The sequence below is a fragment of the Heptranchias perlo genome, chromosome 39, assembly GCF_035084215.1.
Source record: "Heptranchias perlo isolate sHepPer1 chromosome 39, sHepPer1.hap1, whole genome shotgun sequence".
Lineage (NCBI taxonomy): Eukaryota > Metazoa > Chordata > Chondrichthyes > Hexanchiformes > Hexanchidae > Heptranchias > Heptranchias perlo.
This window is the reverse complement of record NC_090363.1, coordinates 911,488-930,369: the sequence shown is the minus strand read 5'-3', so window position 1 is coordinate 930,369 and position 18,882 is coordinate 911,488. Positions and strand designations below refer to the sequence as shown.

Sequence of the window (18,882 nt, the reverse complement as noted above, 5' to 3'; positions counted from 1 at the left end):
CAGTGCTGGTCTGGGTACAAGGGAATATTCTACTGTGTTGGTCTGGGTACAAGGGAATATTCTATAGTGAGTTGGTCTGGGTACAAGGGAATATTCTACAGTGTGTTGGTCTGAGTACAAGGGAATATTGTACAGTGAGTTGGTCTGGGTACAAGGGAATATTCTACTGTGTTGGTCTGGGTACAAGGGAATATTGTACAGTGTGTTGGTCTGAGTACAAGGGAATATTGTACAGTGTGTTGGTCTGGGTACAAGGGAATATTCTACTGTGTTGGTCTGGGTACAAGGGAATATTCTATAGTGTGTTGGTCAGGGCACAAGGGAATATTCTACTGTGTTGGTCTGGGTACAAGGGAATATTCTATAGTGTGTTGGTCAGGGCACAAGGGAATATTCTACTGTGTTGGTCTGGGTACAAGGGAATATTGTACAGTGTGTTGGTCTGGGTACAAGGGAATATTCTACTGTGTTGGTCTGGGTACAAGGGAATATTCTACTGTGTTGGTCTGGGTACAAGGGAATATTCTATAGTGTGTTGGTCAGGGCACAAGGGAATATTCTACAGTGTGTTGGTCTGAGTACAAGGGAATATTGTACAGTGTGTTGGTCTGAGTACAAGGGAATATTGTACAGTGTGCTGGTCTGGGTACAAGGGAATATTGTACAGTGTGTTGGTCTGGGTACAAGGGAATATTCTACAGTGTGTTGGTCTGGGTACAAGGGAATATTCTACAGTGTGTTGGTCTGAGTACAAGGGAATATTGTACAGTGTGTTGGTCTGGGTACAAGGGAATATTCTACAGTGTGTTGGTCTGGGTACAAGGGAATATTCTACAGTGTGTTGGTCTGGGTACAAGGGAATATTCTACAGTGTGTTGGCCTGGGTACAAGGGAATATTCTACAGTGTGTTGGTCTGAGTACAAGGGAATATTCTACAGTGTGTTGGTCTGAGTACAAGGGAATATTCTACAGTGTGTTGGTCTGGGTACAAGGGAATATTCTACAGTGTGTTGGTCTGAGTACAAGGGAATATTCTACAGTGTGTTGGTCTGAGTACAAGGGAATATTCTACAGTGCTGGTCTGGGTACAAGGGAATATTCTACTGTGCTGGTCTGGATACAAGGGAATATTCTCTTGTGTGTGGTCTCGGTACAAGGGAATATTCTACAGTGTGCTGGTCTGGGTACAAGGGAATATTCTACAGTGAGTTGGTCTGAGTACAAGGGAATATTCTACAGTGCGTTGGTCTGGGTACAAGGGAATATTGTACAGTGTGTTGGTCTGGGTACAAGGGAATATTCTACAGTGTGTTGGTCTGGGTACAAGGGAATATTCTATAGTGAGTTGGTCTGGGTACAAGGGAATATTGTACAGTGTGTTGGTCTGGGTACAAGGGAATATTGTACAGTGTGTTGGTCTGGGTACAAGGGAATATTCTACAGTGCGTTGGTCTGGGTACAAGGGAATATTGTACAGTGTGTTGGTCTGGGTACAAGGGAATATTGTACAGTGTGTTGGTCTGGGTACAAGGGAATATTGTACAGTGTGTTTGTCTGGGTACAAGGGAATATTGTACAGTGTGTTGGTCTGGGTCCAAGGGAATATTCTATAGTGAGTTGGTCTGGGTACAAGGGAATATTCTATAGTGAGTTGGTCTGGGTACAAGGGAATATTGTACAGTGTGTTGGTCTGGGTACAAGGGAATATTGTACAGTGTGTTGGTCTGGGTACAAGGGAATATTCTACAGTGTGTTGGTCTGGGTACAAGGGAATATTCTACAGTGTGTTGGTCTGAGTACAAGGGAATATTCTGCAGTGCTGGTCTGGGTACAAGGGAATATTCTACAGTGTGTTGGTCTGGGTACAAGGGAATATTGTACACTGTGTTGGTCTGAGTACAAGGGAATATTGTACAGTGTGTTGGTCTGGGTACAAGGGAATATTCTACAGTGTGTTGGTCTGAGTACAAGGGAATATTCTACAGTGCTGGTCTGGGTACAAGGGAATATTGTACAGTGTGTTGGTCTGGGTACAAGGGAATATTGGACAGTGTGTTGGTCTGGGTACAAGGGAATATTGTACAGTGTGCTGGTCTGGGTACAAGGGAATATTCTACAGTGTGTTGGTCTGGGTACAAGGGAATATTGTACAGTGCTGGTCTGGGTACAAGGGAATATTCTACTGTGTTGGTCTGGGTACAAGGGAATATTCTATAGTGAGTTGGTCTGGGTACAAGGGAATATTCTACAGTGTGTTGGTCTGAGTACAAGGGAATATTGTACAGTGAGTTGGTCTGGGTACAAGGGAATATTCTACTGTGTTGGTCTGGGTACAAGGGAATATTGTACAGTGTGTTGGTCTGAGTACAAGGGAATATTGTACAGTGTGTTGGTCTGGGTACAAGGGAATATTCTACTGTGTTGGTCTGGGTACAAGGGAATATTCTATAGTGTGTTGGTCAGGGCACAAGGGAATATTCTACTGTGTTGGTCTGGGTACAAGGGAATATTCTATAGTGTGTTGGTCAGGGCACAAGGGAATATTCTACTGTGTTGGTCTGGGTACAAGGGAATATTGTACAGTGTGTTGGTCTGGGTACAAGGGAATATTCTACTGTGTTGGTCTGGGTACAAGGGAATATTCTACTGTGTTGGTCTGGGTACAAGGGAATATTCTATAGTGTGTTGGTCAGGGCACAAGGGAATATTCTACAGTGTGTTGGTCTGAGTACAAGGGAATATTGTACAGTGTGTTGGTCTGAGTACAAGGGAATATTGTACAGTGTGCTGGTCTGGGTACAAGGGAATATTGTACAGTGTGTTGGTCTGGGTACAAGGGAATATTCTACAGTGTGTTGGTCTGGGTACAAGGGAATATTCTACAGTGTGTTGGTCTGAGTACAAGGGAATATTGTACAGTGTGTTGGTCTGGGTACAAGGGAATATTCTACAGTGTGTTGGTCTGGGTACAAGGGAATATTCTACAGTGTGTTGGCCTGGGTACAAGGGAATATTCTACAGTGTGTTGGTCTGAGTACAAGGGAATATTCTACAGTGTGTTGGTCTGAGTACAAGGGAATATTCTACAGTGTGTTGGTCTGGGTACAAGGGAATATTCTACAGTGTGTTGGTCTGAGTACAAGGGAATATTCTAAAGTGTGTTGGTCTGAGTACAAGGGAATATTCTACAGTGCTGGTCTGGGTACAAGGGAATATTCTCTTGTGTGTGGTCTCGGTACAAGGGAATATTCTACAGTGTGCTGGTCTGGGTACAAGGGAATATTCTATAGTGAGTTGGTCTGAGTACAAGGGAATATTCTGCAGTGCGTTGGTCTGGGTACAAGGGAATATTGTACAGTGTGTTGGTCTGGGTACAAGGGAATATTCTACAGTGTGTTGGTCTGGGTACAAGGGAATATTCTATAGTGAGTTGGTCTGGGTACAAGGGAATATTGTACAGTGTGTTGGTCTGGGTACAAGGGAATATTGTACAGTGTGTTGGTCTGGGTACAAGGGAATATTCTACAGTGCGTTGGTCTGGGTACAAGGGAATATTGTACAGTGTGTTGGTCTGGGTACAAGGGAATATTGTACAGTGTGTTGGTCTGGGTACAAGGGAATATTGTACAGTGTGTTGGTCTGGGTACAAGGGAATATTCTATAGTGAGTTGGTCTGGGTACAAGGGAATATTCTATAGTGAGTTGGTCTGGGTACAAGGGAATATTGTACAGTGTGTTGGTCTGGGTACAAGGGAATATTCTATAGTGAGTTGGTCTGGGTACAAGGGAATATTGTACAGTGTGCTGGTCTGGGTACAAGGGAATATTCTACAGTGTGTTGGTCTGGGTACAAGGGAATATTCTATAGTGAGTTGGTCTGGGTACAAGGGAATATTGTACACTGTGTTGGTCTGGGTACAAGGGAATATTGTACAGTGTGTTGGTCTGGGTACAAGGGAATATTGTACAGTGTGTTGGTCTGAGTACAAGGGAATATTGTACAGTGTGTTTGTCTGGGTACAAGGGAATATTCTACTGTGTTGGTCTGGGTACAAGGGAATATTCTATAGTGTGTTGGTCAGGGCACAAGGGAATATTCTACTGTGTTGGTCTGGGTACAAGGGAATATTGTACAGTGTGTTGGTCTGGGTACAAGGGAATATTCTACAGTGTGTTGGTCTGGGTACAAGGGAATATTCTACAGTGTGTTGGTCTGAGTACAAGGGAATATTCTGCAGTGCTGGTCTGGGTACAAGGGAATATTCTACAGTGTGTTGGTCTGGGTACAAGGGAATATTGTACAGTGTGTTGGTCTGAGTACAAGGGAATATTGTACAGTGTGTTGGTCTGGGTACAAGGGAATATTCTACAGTGTGTTGGTCTGAGTACAAGGGAATATTCTACAGTGCTGGTCTGGGTACAAGGGAATATTCTACAGTGTGTTGGTCTGGGTACAAGGGAATATTGTACAGTGCTGGTCTGGGTACAAGGGAATATTCTACTGTGTTGGTCTGGGTACAAGGGAATATTCTATAGTGAGTTGGTCTGGGTACAAGGGAATATTCTACAGTGTGTTGGTCTGAGTACAAGGGAATATTGTACAGTGTGTTGGTCTGAGCACAAGGGAATATTGTACAGTGTGTTGGTCTGGATACAAGGGAATATTCTACAGTGTGTTGGTCTGAGTACAAGGGAATATTGTGCAGTGTGTTGGTCTGAGTACAAGGGAATATTCTGCAGTGCTGGTCTGGGTACAAGGGAATATTCTACAGTGTGTTGGTCTGGGTACAAGGGAATATTGTACAGTGCTGGTCTGGGTACAAGGGAATATTCTGCTGTGTTGGTCTGGGTACAAGGGAATATTCTATAGTGAGTTGGTCTGGGTACAAGGGAATATTCTACAGTGTGTTGGTCTGAGTACAAGGGAATATTGTACAGTGTGTTGGTCTGAGTACAAGGGAATATTGTACAGTGTGTTGGTCTGGGTACAAGGGAATATTCTACAGTGTGTTGGTCTGAGTACAAGGGAATATTGTACAGTGTGTTGGTCTGAGTACAAGGGAATATTCTACAGTGTGTTGGTCTGAGTACAAGGGAATATTCTACAGTGTGTTGGTCTGAGTACAAGGGAATATTCTACTGTGCTGGTCTGGATACAAGGGAATATTCTCTTGTGTGTGGTCTCGGTACAAGGGAATATTCTACAGTGTGCTGGTCTGGGTACAAGGGAATATTCTATAGTGAGTTGGTCTGAGTACAAGGGAATATTCTACAGTGCGTTGGTCTGGGTACAAGGGAATATTGTACAGTGTGTTGGTCTGGGTACAAGGGAATATTCTACAGTGTGTTGGTCTGGGTACAAGGGAATATTCTATAGTGAGTTGGTCTGGGTACAAGGGAATATTGTACAGTGTGTTGGTCTTGGTACAAGGGAATATTGTACAGTGTGTTGGTCTGGGTACAAGGGAATATTCTACAGTGCGTTGGTCTGGGTACAAGGGAATATTGTACAGTGTGTTGGTCTGGGTACAAGGGAATATTGTACAGTGTGTTGGTCTGGGTACAAGGGAATATTGTACAGTGTGTTGGTCTGGGTACAAGGGAATATTCTATAGTGAGTTGGTCTGGGTACAAGGGAATATTCTATAGTGAGTTGGTCTGGGTACAAGGGAATATTGTACAGTGTGTTGGTCTGGGTACAAGGGAATATTCTATAGTGAGTTGGTCTGGGTACAAGGGAATATTGTACAGTGTGCTGGTCTGGGTACAAGGGAATATTCTACAGTGTGTTGGTCTGGGTACAAGGGAATATTCTATAGTGAGTTGGTCTGGGTACAAGGGAATATTGTACACTGTGTTGGTCTGGGTACAAGGGAATATTGTACAGTGTGTTGGTCTGGGTACAAGGGAATATTGTACAGTGTGTTGGTCTGAGTACAAGGGAATATTGTACAGTGTGTTGGTCTGGGTACAAGGGAATATTCTACTGTGTTGGTCTGGGTACAAGGGAATATTCTATAGTGTGTTGGTCAGGGCACAAGGGAATATTCTACTGTGTTGGTCTGGGTACAAGGGAATATTGTACAGTGTGTTGGTCTGGGTACAAGGGAATATTCTACAGTGTGTTGGTCTGGGTACAAGGGAATATTCTACAGTGTGTTGGTCTGAGTACAAGGGAATATTCTGCAGTGCTGGTCTGGGTACAAGGGAATATTCTACAGTGTGTTGGTCTGGGTACAAGGGAATATTGTACAGTGTGTTGGTCTGAGTACAAGGGAATATTGTACAGTGTGTTGGTCTGGGTACAAGGGAATATTCTACAGTGTGTTGGTCTGAGTACAAGGGAATATTCTACAGTGCTGGTCTGGGTACAAGGGAATATTCTACAGTGTGTTGGTCTGGGTACAAGGGAATATTGTACAGTGCTGGTCTGGGTACAAGGGAATATTCTACTGTGTTGGTCTGGGTACAAGGGAATATTCTATAGTGAGTTGGTCTGGGTACAAGGGAATATTCTCCAGTGTGTTGGTCTGAGTACAAGGGAATATTGTACAGTGTGTTGGTCTGAGTACAAGGGAATATTGTACAGTGTGTTGGTCTGGATACAAGGGAATATTCTACAGTGTGTTGGTCTGAGTACAAGGGAATATTGTGCAGTGTGTTGGTCTGAGTACAAGGGAATATTCTGCAGTGCTGGTCTGGGTACAAGGGAATATTCTACAGTGTGTTGGTCTGGGTACAAGGGAATATTGTACAGTGCTGGTCTGGGTACAAGGGAATATTCTGCTGTGTTGGTCTGGGTACAAGGGAATATTCTATAGTGAGTTGGTCTGGGTACAAGGGAATATTCTACAGTGTGTTGGTCTGAGTACAAGGGAATATTGTACAGTGTGTTGGTCTGAGTACAAGGGAATATTGTACAGTGTGTTGGTCTGGGTACAAGGGAATATTCTACAGTGTGTTGGTCTGAGTACAAGGGAATATTGTACAGTGTGTTGGTCTGAGTACAAGGGAATATTCTGCAGTGCTGGTCTGGGTACAAGGGAATATTCTACAGTGTGTTGGTCTGGGTACAAGGGAATATTGTACAGTGTGTTGGTCTGAGTACAAGGGAATATTGTACAGTGTGTTGGTCTGGGTACAAGGGAATATTCTACAGTGTGTTGGTCTGAGTACAAGGGAATATTCTACAGTGCTGGTCTGGGTACAAGGGAATATTGTACAGTGTGTTGGTCTGGGTACAAGGGAATATTGTACAGTGTGTTGGTCTGGGTACAAGGGAATATTGTACAGTGTGCTGGTCTGGGTACAAGGGAATATTCTACAGTGTGTTGGTCTGGGTACAAGGGAATATTGTACAGTGCTGGTCTGGGTACAAGGGAATATTCTACTGTGTTGGTCTGGGTACAAGGGAATATTCTATAGTGTGTTGGTCAGGGCACAAGGGAATATTCTACTGTGTTGGTCTGGGTACAAGGGAATATTCTATAGTGTGTTGGTCAGGGCACAAGGGAATATTCTACTGTGTTGGTCTGGGTACAAGGGAATATTGTACAGTGTGTTGGTCTGGGTACAAGGGAATATTCTACTGTGTTGGTCTGGGTACAAGGGAATATTCTACTGTGTTGGTCTGGGTACAAGGGAATATTCTATAGTGTGTTGGTCAGGGCACAAGGGAATATTCTACAGTGTGTTGGTCTGAGTACAAGGGAATATTGTACAGTGTGTTGGTCTGAGTACAAGGGAATATTGTACAGTGTGCTGGTCTGGATACAAGGGAATATTGTACAGTGTGTTGGTCTGGGTACAAGGGAATATTCTACAGTGTGTTGGTCTGGGCACAAGGGAATATTCTACAGTGTGTTGGTCTGAGTACAAGGGAATATTGTACAGTGTGTTGGTCTGGGTACAAGGGAATATTCTACAGTGTGTTGGTCTGGGTACAAGGGAATATTCTACAGTGTGTTGGTCTGGGTACAAGGGAATATTCTACAGTGTGTTGGTCTGAGTACAAGGGAATATTGTACAGTGTGTTGGTCTGAGTAGAAGGGAATATTCTACAGTGTGTTGGCCTGGGTACAAGGGAATATTCTACAGTGTGTTGGTCTGAGTACAAGGGAATATTCTACAGTGTGTTGGTCTGAGTACAAGGGAATATTCTACAGTGTGTTGGTCTGGGTACAAGGGAATATTCTACAGTGTGTTGGTCTGAGTACAAGGGAATATTCTACAGTGTGTTGGTCTGAGTACAAGGGAATATTCTACAGTGCTGGTCTGGGTACAAGGGAATATTCTACTGTGCTGGTCTGGATACAAGGGAATATTCTCTTGTGTGTGGTCTCGGTACAAGGGAATATTCTACAGTGTGCTGGTCTGGGTACAAGGGAATATTCTATAGTGAGTTGGTCTGAGTACAAGGGAATATTCTACAGTGCGTTGGTCTGGGTACAAGGGAATATTGTACAGTGTGTTGGTCTGGGTACAAGGGAATATTCTACAGTGTGTTTGTCTGGGTACAAGGGAATATTCTATAGTGAGTTGGTCTGGGTACAAGGGAATATTGTACAGTGTGTTGGTCTGGGTACAAGGGAATATTGTACAGTGTGTTGGTCTGGGTACAAGGGAATATTCTACAGTGCGTTGGTCTGGGTACAAGGGAATATTGTACAGTGTGTTGGTCTGGGTACAAGGGAATATTGTACAGTGTGTTGGTCTGGGTACAAGGGAATATTGTACAGTGTGTTGGTCTGGGTACAAGGGAATATTCTATAGTGAGTTGGTCTGGGTACAAGGGAATATTCTATCGTGAGTTGGTCTGGGTACAAGGGAATATTGTACAGTGTGTTGGTCTGGGTACAAGGGAATATTCTATAGTGAGTTGGTCTGGGTACAAGGGAATATTGTACAGTGTGCTGGTCTGGGTACAAGGGAATATTCTACAGTGTGTTGGTCTGGGTACAAGGGAATATTCTATAGTGAGTTGGTCTGGGTACAAGGGAATATTGTACACTGTGTTGGTCTGGGTACAAGGGAATATTGTACAGTGTGTTGGTCTGGGTACAAGGGAATATTGTACAGTGTGTTGGTCTGAGTACAAGGGAATATTGTACAGTGTGTTTGTCTGGGTACAAGGGAATATTCTACTGTGTTGGTCTGGGTACAAGGGAATATTCTATAGTGTGTTGGTCAGGGCACAAGGGAATATTCTACTGTGTTGGTCTGGGTACAAGGGAATATTGTACAGTGTGTTGGTCTGGGTACAAGGGAATATTCTACAGTGTGTTGGTCTGGGTACAAGGGAATATTCTACAGTGTGTTGGTCTGAGTACAAGGGAATATTCTGCAGTGCTGGTCTGGGTGCAAGGGAATATTCTACAGTGTGTTGGTCTGGGTACAAGGGAATATTGTACAGTGTGTTGGTCTGGGTACAAGGGAATATTCTACAGTGTGTTGGTCTGAGTACAAGGGAATATTCTACAGTGCTGGTCTGGGTACAAGGGAATATTCTACAGTGTGTTGGTCTGGGTACAAGGGAATATTGTACAGTGCTGGTCTGGGTACAAGGGAATATTCTACTGTGTTGGTCTGGGTACAAGGGAATATTCTATAGTGAGTTGGTCTGGGTACAAGGGAATATTCTACAGTGTGTTGGTCTGAGTACAAGGGAATATTGTACAGTGTGTTGGTCTGAGTACAAGGGAATATTGTACAGTGTGTTGGTCTGGATACAAGGGAATATTCTACAGTGTGTTGGTCTGAGTACAAGGGAATATTGTGCAGTGTGTTGGTCTGAGTACAAGGGAATATTCTGCAGTGCTGGTCTGGGTACAAGGGAATATTCTACAGTGTGTTGGTCTGGGTACAAGGGAATATTGTACAGTGCTGGTCTGGGTACAAGGGAATATTCTACTGTGTTGGTCTGGGTACAAGGGAATATTCTATAGTGAGTTGGTCTGGGTACAAGGGAATATTCTACAGTGTGTTGGTCTGAGTACAAGGGAATATTGTACAGTGTGTTGGTCTGAGTACAAGGGAATATTGTACAGTGTGTTGGTCTGGGTACAAGGGAATATTCTACAGTGTGTTGGTCTGAGTACAAGGGAATATTCTGCAGTGCTGGTCTGGGTACAAGGGAATATTCTACAGTGTGTTGGTCTGGGTACAAGGGAATATTGTACAGTGTGTTGGTCTGAGTACAAGGGAATATTGTACAGTGTGTTGGTCTGGGTACAAGGGAATATTCTACAGTGTGTTGGTCTGAGTACAAGGGAATATTCTACAGTGCTGGTCTGGGTACAAGGGAATATTGTACAGTGTGTTGGTCTGGGTACAAGGGAATATTGTACAGTGTGTTGGTCTGGGTACAAGGGAATATTGTACAGTGTGCTGGTCTGGGTACAAGGGAATATTCTACAGTGTGTTGGTCTGGGTACAAGGGAATATTGTACAGTGCTGGTCTGGGTACAAGGGAATATTCTACTGTGTTGGTCTGGGTACAAGGGAATATTCTATAGTGAGTTGGTCTGGGTACAAGGGAATATTCTACAGTGTGTTGGTCTGAGTACAAGGGAATATTGTACAGTGAGTTGGTCTGGGAACAAGGGAATATTCTACTGTGTTGGTCTGGGTACAAGGGAATATTGTACAGTGTGTTGGTCTGAGTACAAGGGAATATTGTACAGTGTGTTGGTCTGGGTACAAGGGAATATTCTACTGTGTTGGTCTGGGTACAAGGGAATATTCTATAGTGTGTTGGTCAGGGCACAAGGGAATATTCTACTGTGTTGGTCTGGGTACAAGGGAATATTCTATAGTGTGTTGGTCAGGGCACAAGGGAATATTCTACTGTGTTGGTCTGGGTACAAGGGAATATTGTACAGTGTGTTGGTCTGGGTACAAGGGAATATTCTACTGTGTTGGTCTGGGTACAAGGGAATATTCTACTGTGTTGGTCTGGGTACAAGGGAATATTCTATAGTGTGTTGGTCAGGGCACAAGGGAATATTCTACAGTGTGTTGGTCTGAGTACAAGGGAATATTGTACAGTGTGTTGGTCTGAGTACAAGGGAATATTGTACAGTGTGCTGGTCTGGGTACAAGGGAATATTGTACAGTGTGTTGGTCTGGGTACAAGGGAATATTCTACAGTGTGTTGGTCTGGGTACAAGGGAATATTCTACAGTGTGTTGGTCTGAGTACAAGGGAATATTGTACAGTGTGTTGGTCTGGGTACAAGGGAATATTCTACAGTGTGTTGGTCTGGGTACAAGGGAATATTCTACAGTGTGTTGGTCTGGGTACAAGGGAATATTCTACAGTGTGTTGGTCTGAGTACAAGGGAATATTGTACAGTGTGTTGGTCTGAGTAGAAGGGAATATTCTACAGTGTGTTGGCCTGGGTGCAAGGGAATATTCTACAGTGTGTTGGTCTGAGTACAAGGGAATATTCTACAGTGTGTTGGTCTGAGTACAAGGGAATATTCTACAGTGTGTTGGTCTGGGTACAAGGGAATATTCTACAGTGTGTTGGTCTGAGTACAAGGGAATATTCTACAGTGTGTTGGTCTGAGTACAAGGGAATATTCTACAGTGCTGGTCTGGGTACAAGGGAATATTCTACTGTGCTGGTCTGGATACAAGGGAATATTCTCTTGTGTGTGGTCTCGGTACAAGGGAATATTCTACAGTGTGCTGGTCTGGGTACAAGGGAATATTCTATAGTGAGTTGGTCTGAGTACAAGGGAATATTCTACAGTGCGTTGGTCTGGGTACAAGGGAATATTGTACAGTGTGTTGGTCTGGGTACAAGGGAATATTCTACAGTGTGTTGGTCTGGGTACAAGGGAATATTCTATAGTGAGTTGGTCTGGGTACAAGGGAATATTGTACAGTGTGTTGGTCTGGGTACAAGGGAATATTGTACAGTGTGTTGGTCTGGGTACAAGGGAATATTCTACAGTGCGTTGGTCTGGGTACAAGGGAATATTGTACAGTGTGTTGGTCTGGGTACAAGGGAATATTGTACAGTGTGTTGGTCTGGGTACAAGGGAATATTGTACAGTGTGTTGGTCTGGGTACAAGGGAATATTCTATAGTGAGTTGGTCTGGGTACAAGGGAATATTCTATAGTGAGTTGGTCTGGGTACAAGGGAATATTGTACAGTGAGTTGGTCTGGGTACAAGGGAATATTGTACAGTGTGCTGGTCTGGGTACAAGGGAATATTCTACAGTGTGTTGGTCTGGGTACAAGGGAATATTCTATAGTGAGTTGGTCTGGGTACAAGGGAATATTGTACACTGTGTTGGTCTGGGTACAAGGGAATATTGTACAGTGTGTTGGTCTGGGTACAAGGGAATATTGTACAGTGTGTTGGTCTGAGTACAAGGGAATATTGTACAGTGTGTTTGTCTGGGTACAAGGGAATATTCTACTGTGTTGGTCTGGGTACAAGGGAATATTCTATAGTGTGTTGGTCAGGGCACAAGGGAATATTCTACTGTGTTGGTCTGGGTACAAGGGAATATTGTACAGTGTGTTGGTCTGGGTACAAGGGAATATTCTACAGTGTGTTGGTCTGGGTACAAGGGAATATTCTACAGTGTGTTGGTCTGAGTACAAGGGAATATTCTGCAGTGCTGGTCTGGGTACAAGGGAATATTCTACAGTGTGTTGGTCTGGGTACAAGGGAATATTGTACAGTGTGTTGGTCTGAGTACAAGGGAATATTGTACAGTGTGTTGGTCTGGGTACAAGGGAATATTCTACAGTGTGTTGGTCTGAGTACAAGGGAATATTCTACAGTGCTGGTCTGGGTACAAGGGAATATTCTACAGTGTGTTGGTCTGGGTACAAGGGAATATTGTACAGTGCTGGTCTGGGTACAAGGGAATATTCTACTGTGTTGGTCTGGGTACAAGGGAATATTCTATAGTGAGTTGGTCTGGGTACAAGGGAATATTCTACAGTGTGTTGGTCTGAGTACAAGGGAATATTGTACAGTGTGTTGGTCTGAGTACAAGGGAATATTGTACAGTGTGTTGGTCTGGGTACAAGGGAATATTCTACAGTGTGTTGGTCTGAGTACAAGGGAATATTGTACAGTGTGTTGGTCTGGGTACAAGGGAATATTCTATAGTGAGTTGGTCTGGGTACAAGGGAATATTGTACAGTGTGTTGGTCTGGGTACAAGGGAATATTCTACAGTGTGTTGGTCTGAGTACAAGGGAATATTGTACAGTGTGTTGGTCTGGGTACAAGGGAATATTCTACAGTGTGTTGGTCTGAGTACAAGGGAATATTGTACAGTGTGTTGGTCTGAGTACAAGGGAATATTCTACAGTGTGTTGGTCCGGGTACAAGGGAATATTCTATAGTGAATTGGTCTGGTACAAGGGAATATTCTATAGTGAGTTGGTCTGGGTACAAGGGAATATTCTATAGTGAGTTGGTCTGGTACAAGGGAATATTCTATAGTGTGTTGGTCTGAGTACAAGGGAATATTGTACAGTGTGTTGGTCTGGGTACAAGGGAATATTCTATAGTGAGTTGGTCTCGGTACAAGGGAATATTCTACAGTGTGTTGGTCTGGGTACAAGGGAATATTCTACAGTGTGTTGGTCTGGGTACAACGGAATATTCTACAGTGTGTTGGTCTGAGTACAAGGGAATATTGTACAGTGTGTTGGTCTGGGTACAAGGGAATATTCTATAGTGAGTTGGTCTGGGTACAAGGGAATATTCTACAGTGTGTTGGTCTGGGTACAAGGGAATATTCTACAGTGTGTTGGTCTGGGTACAAGGGAATATTCTATAGTGAGTTGGTCTGGGTACAAGGGAATATTCTGCAGTGTGTTGGTCTGGGTACAAGGGAATATTCTATAGTGAGTTGGTCTGGGTACAAGGGAATATTCTACAGTGTGTTGGTCTGAGTACAAGGGAATATTCTACAGTGTGTTGGTCTGAGTACAAGGGAATATTCTACAGTCTGCTCGTCTGGGTACAAGGGAATATTCTACAGTGTCTTAGTCTGGCTACAATCTGACTATAAGCATGTTACACATTCTGCTGATCTTGCACTAGATATTGTCTCCGCTTTACTGTCACTTGTCACGTGTGCCCTTTAATCCAGAGTTCATCTTTGCTAACCAATGTCTACTTAAATAATAGCAAGACCGGAGGTTGTAACCAAGACCGCTTGTTGTATTCTCGTTACTGTGATCTTTGTTTAAAGTCTGCTGGCTTTAATGTTGATTCAAAAATGATGAATCCATGACTAATCAAGGACAGTCAGCACGGATTTGTCGAAGGGAGGTCGGGTCTGACTAACTTGATTGAATTTTTTGAGGAGGTGACAAGGAGGATCGATGAGGGTAGTGCAATTGATGTAGTCTACATGGATTTTAGCAAGGCTTTTGACAAGGTCCCACATGGCAGACTGGTCAAAAAAGTAAAGGCCCATGGGATCCAAGGGAATGTGGCAAATTGGATCCAAAATTGTCTCAGTGGCAGGAAGCAAAGGGTAATGGTCGACGGGTGTTTTTGGGACTGGAAGGCTGTTTCCAGTGGGGTTCCGCAGGGCTCGGTACTAGGTCCTTTGCTTTTTGTGGTACACATTAACGATTTGGACTTAAACGTAGGGGGCATGATTAAGAAATTTGCGGATGACACAAAGATAGGCTGTGTGGTTGATAGTGAGGAGGAAAGCTGTAGACTGCAGGAAGATATCAATGGACTGGTCAGATGGGCCGAAAAGTGGCAAATGGAGTTCAATCCGGAGAAGTGTGAGGTAATGCATTTGGGGAGAGCAAACAAGGCAAGGGAATACACAATAAATGGTGGGATACTGAGAGGTGTAGAGGAAATGAGGGACCTTGGAGTGCATGTCCACAGATCCCTGAAGGTAGCAGGACAGGTAGATAAGGTGGTTAAGAAGGCATATGGAATGCTTTCCTTTGTTAGCCGAGGCATATAATATAAAAGCAGGGAGGTTATGCTGGAACTGTATAAAACACTAGTTAGGCCACAGCTTGAGTACTGCGCACAGTTCTGGTTACCACATTACAGGAAGGATGTAATTGCACTAGAGATGTGCAGAGGAGATTTACGAGGATGTTGCCAGGACTGGAGAATTTTAGCTATGAGGAAAGATTGGATAGGCTGGGGTTGTTTTCCTTGGAACAGAAGAGGCTAAGGGGTGACTTGATTGAGGTGTACAAAATTATGAGGGGCCTAGATAGAGTGGATAGGAAGGACCTATTTCCCTTAGCGGAGGGGTCAATAACCAGGGGGCGTAGATTTAAAGTGATTGGTAGAAGGATTGGAGTGGAAATGAGGGGAAAAAAATTCACCCAGAGGGTGGTGGGGATCTGGAACTCACTGCCTGAGTGGGTGGCAGAAACCCTCAACTTATTTAAAAAATACCTGGATGTGCACCTGAAGAGCCGTGACCTGCAGGGCTACGGACCAAATGCGGGTAAGTGGGATTAGGCTGGGTGGTTCGTTTCTCAGCCGGCACGGACACGATGGGCCGAATGGCCTCCTTCTGTGTTGTAAATTTTCGATGATTTTATGAGTGAATTCCTTGTAATATGAATTTAACCCCGCGGGAGTATCTTAAAATAAATTAAAACAAAATCCCTTTGAGGCTGTACAATTCTAATTAGAAGTCCTAAAATGCGACAGTGCACTGGTCTTACAATCACCATCATGTAAACACATGAACACTTAATAGGACCATCATAAAACGTACCTTCAACAATGAGCAAATGAGAGCCCTCTTGCTGGCTGACCTTGTTTCTAATCACACAAGTATACAGCTCGCAGTTCAAAACTTGTTCAGCGACAACAGTCAGGGTTCTGTTGTCAATCGACATTTTGTAAGTTGCATCATTTTGAAGTGGTTTACCTCCTTTTAGCCACCAGATTGCATTCGTTTCTCCATATTTCACAACACAATTAAGATGAACAATATTCACTGCATGGACAGGATTTTGCATTATGAATGGCACTTGCAAAACATCTGTCAAAAGAGAAAGATCACATGAAAGCAATAATGGAACTTGGTGTGTTAAGAGACTTTAAACAGCATTCTGCTGGTAAATTTCTTTGCTGACCCTCTCAAAAGGGCATCTTACAACTTCAGAAAATCCGCAACGTGACTTACTGCCAGGTCAAAGTAAAGACACCCAGTTAGAAGACAGTTGTCATTATTCCGATCTATCGTCTCAGCGAGGCACTTTGCATGTCTAAGGAGTAGTAATAAATGTTTACCTGTGGTAAGGAGTACTAATAATTAGAAAGTAGTGTGACACCCTACACTGCCGCAGTTAAAGTTAAAGGCATTAAACAGAGTTCAGATGGAGCCGAGGTTTCCTTCAACCAGAATTCATTATTTTCTGACATGCTTTCCAAATCTTTTGCAATAAACACAATGGAATGTGGTCCTGAGGGCAAAATCAACGTAGTAAAAAGACAAAAAACCTGGGAACAAAGATGGACGTCAACACTCAACGGCTGAAAGCTTATCACTGGAGCACAGTCCCACCAAAAATACTGAGGAAGTCAGATTGCAAGTCATACAGGGACTGATAGTTCAACCCCAGAGTCCAGGTGTTAGCTATGGTTATTACACTTTCTCCTCACAATGCAATCAGTAACAGTAAAATAGCTGATTAGTGCTGTGTTTAACTTGTACCTCAAGCAGCAAACTGTAAAGGAGGGATAAGCTCTATAGGTTGTATATCTCAGCTCTTCCTCTGCCTGCCTAAATCGATTCCAATATGCTGAGTGCAGCTGTCTGTCTCCAGACCCAGCCCATGTCTGCAGATGGCCAACACTTATAGAATTGTTGCCTCCGTGCAGCTCTGCTTCATCCATCAGGAGGGCAGCACCATCTCTGGGGAAAGTGACAGATGCTGAAGGCTAAGGAGCCACTAAACAAGGAAGGCAGCCCTCAAAATGCAGCTGAGTGTCCAGAAGATCCATCACTGATTGCTGGATCCTCCACAGGACCTGCCTGTAGATACCAAAAGCATCTGGGAGGGTGTGCATCAGCAGGAACAGGGTGGGGGGGCTTTAAAAAATAGAGCACTGTGACTCACTGCCCCGTTCCCACTGTAATCACGCTGGTCACCATTGTAACTGCTGACTGTGGTTAGGTGGCTGAGGCACCTGCCAGAAGTGGGCGGGAGCCTCGTGACTTTATACAAATCGGGGTCCTATTACATCAATGGGACCTCGACTGCATTTTAACTCACTCCTGAGTGGGAAATCTGCCTCGGTTTTCCCAGCTGGTGAAAATGGGCTGGCAGCCGTTAGGAAGGACAAAGAGGCCCTCCAAGGTAAGTGAAAAACTTTCCTTTGTGGGGCCGGCAGGAGCAGGAGTATTCCAGGCCCCACTGCGAAAATCGTGGCTTCCCCTGCACACTTCCCTCCCATGAGATCCTCCCCGTGACTTACCTGCTTGTCAGTGAGCCATTCTTTGGTGTTAGCCGATGGCATTGTAAGCAGTGTAGATGAAAACGTAATATTACAAAGGGATATTGATAGATTAGGTGAATGGGCAAAACTGTTGCAAATGGAATTCAATGTAGACAAATGTGAGGTCATCCACTTTGGATCAAAAAAGGATAGAACAGGGTACTTTCTAAATGGTAAAAAGTTAAAAACAGTGGATGTCCAAAGGGACTTAGGGGTTCAGGTACACAGATCATTGAAGTGTCATGAACAGGTGCAGAAAATAATCAATAAGGCTAATGGAATGCTGGCCTTTATATCGAGAGGACTAGAGTTCAAAGGGGCAGAAGTTATGCTGCAGCTATACAAAACCCTGGTTAGACCGCACCTGGAGTACTGTGAGCAGTTCTGGGCACCGCACCTTCGGAAGGACATATTGGCCTTGGAGGGAGTGCAGCGTAAGTTTACTAGAATGATACCCGGACTTCAAGGGTTAAGTTATGAGGAGGGATTACACAAATTGGGGTTGTATTCTCTAGAGTTTAGAAGGTTAAGGGGTGATCTGATCGAAGTTTATAAGATATTAAGGGGAACAGATAGGGTGGATAGAGAGAAACTATTTCCGCTGGTTGGGAATTCTAGTAGGGGGCACAGTCTAAAAGTTAGAGCCAGACCTTTCAGGAGTGAGATTAGAAAACATTTCTACACACAAAAGGTGGTAGAAGTTTGGAACTCTCTTCCGCAAACGGCAATTGATACTAGCTCAATTGCTAAATTTAAATCTGAGATAGATAGCTTTTTTGCAACCAAAGGTATTAAGGGATATGGGCCAAAGGCAGGTATATGGAGTTAGATCACAGATCAGCCATGATCTTATCAAATGGCAGAGCAGGCACGAGGGGCTGAATGGCCTACTCCTGTTCCTATGTTCCTTGGCCTCCAGCCACCATAACTTCCCCCTGCCACTTTCTGTCCATTTTGGACGTGCAGCTTGCAGATGAGACATGGGAGTTAAAATACCCCGGGTCTGAGTGATTTTGCACTTTCCCCACCCGCTCGAAACACACTGGAGGTGAAAATCGACTCGATCAAAATGTTCTCTACTCACTGCCCAATTTTCACCAGTGATGAAAAATGAGTAGCTATATTGCATCATGCCATCACGATGTGCCTGTGAAACTAGGCGCACAGCGAATACTCCCTCAGGTGCAGGGACACTGTTGTAACTCTCTTAAAGTTGTCCTACCTGACATTTTGGGGTTCATTTTGGAAAGTTGGTTTTTGGGAGGTTTTTGGTTTCTGTTGTACTATTATAGTTTACTTGCACTGAATCTTTATTTGCAACCCACCATGCAAGAGACAAAAGCATCCTGTGGATAGCACAGGCATTGCTTTATGAATTCCACTTGCCCTGAGGAGATGGAG

The 18,882-nt window shown here is 43.8% G+C and overlaps 1 protein-coding gene across 1 annotated transcript in view; it reads right to left on the bottom strand.

The window, feature by feature from the left end:
- LOC137304959 (uncharacterized) overlaps positions 1–18,882 on the bottom strand; it is a 44,765-nt gene that overhangs the window by 12,945 nt on the left and 12,938 nt on the right. Inside the window, exon 2 of the mRNA XM_067973736.1 lies at positions 15,752–16,021. Within this exon, the coding sequence (XP_067829837.1) occupies positions 15,752–16,021 (270 nt within the window). The remainder of the gene's footprint in view (positions 1–15,751; positions 16,022–18,882) is intronic.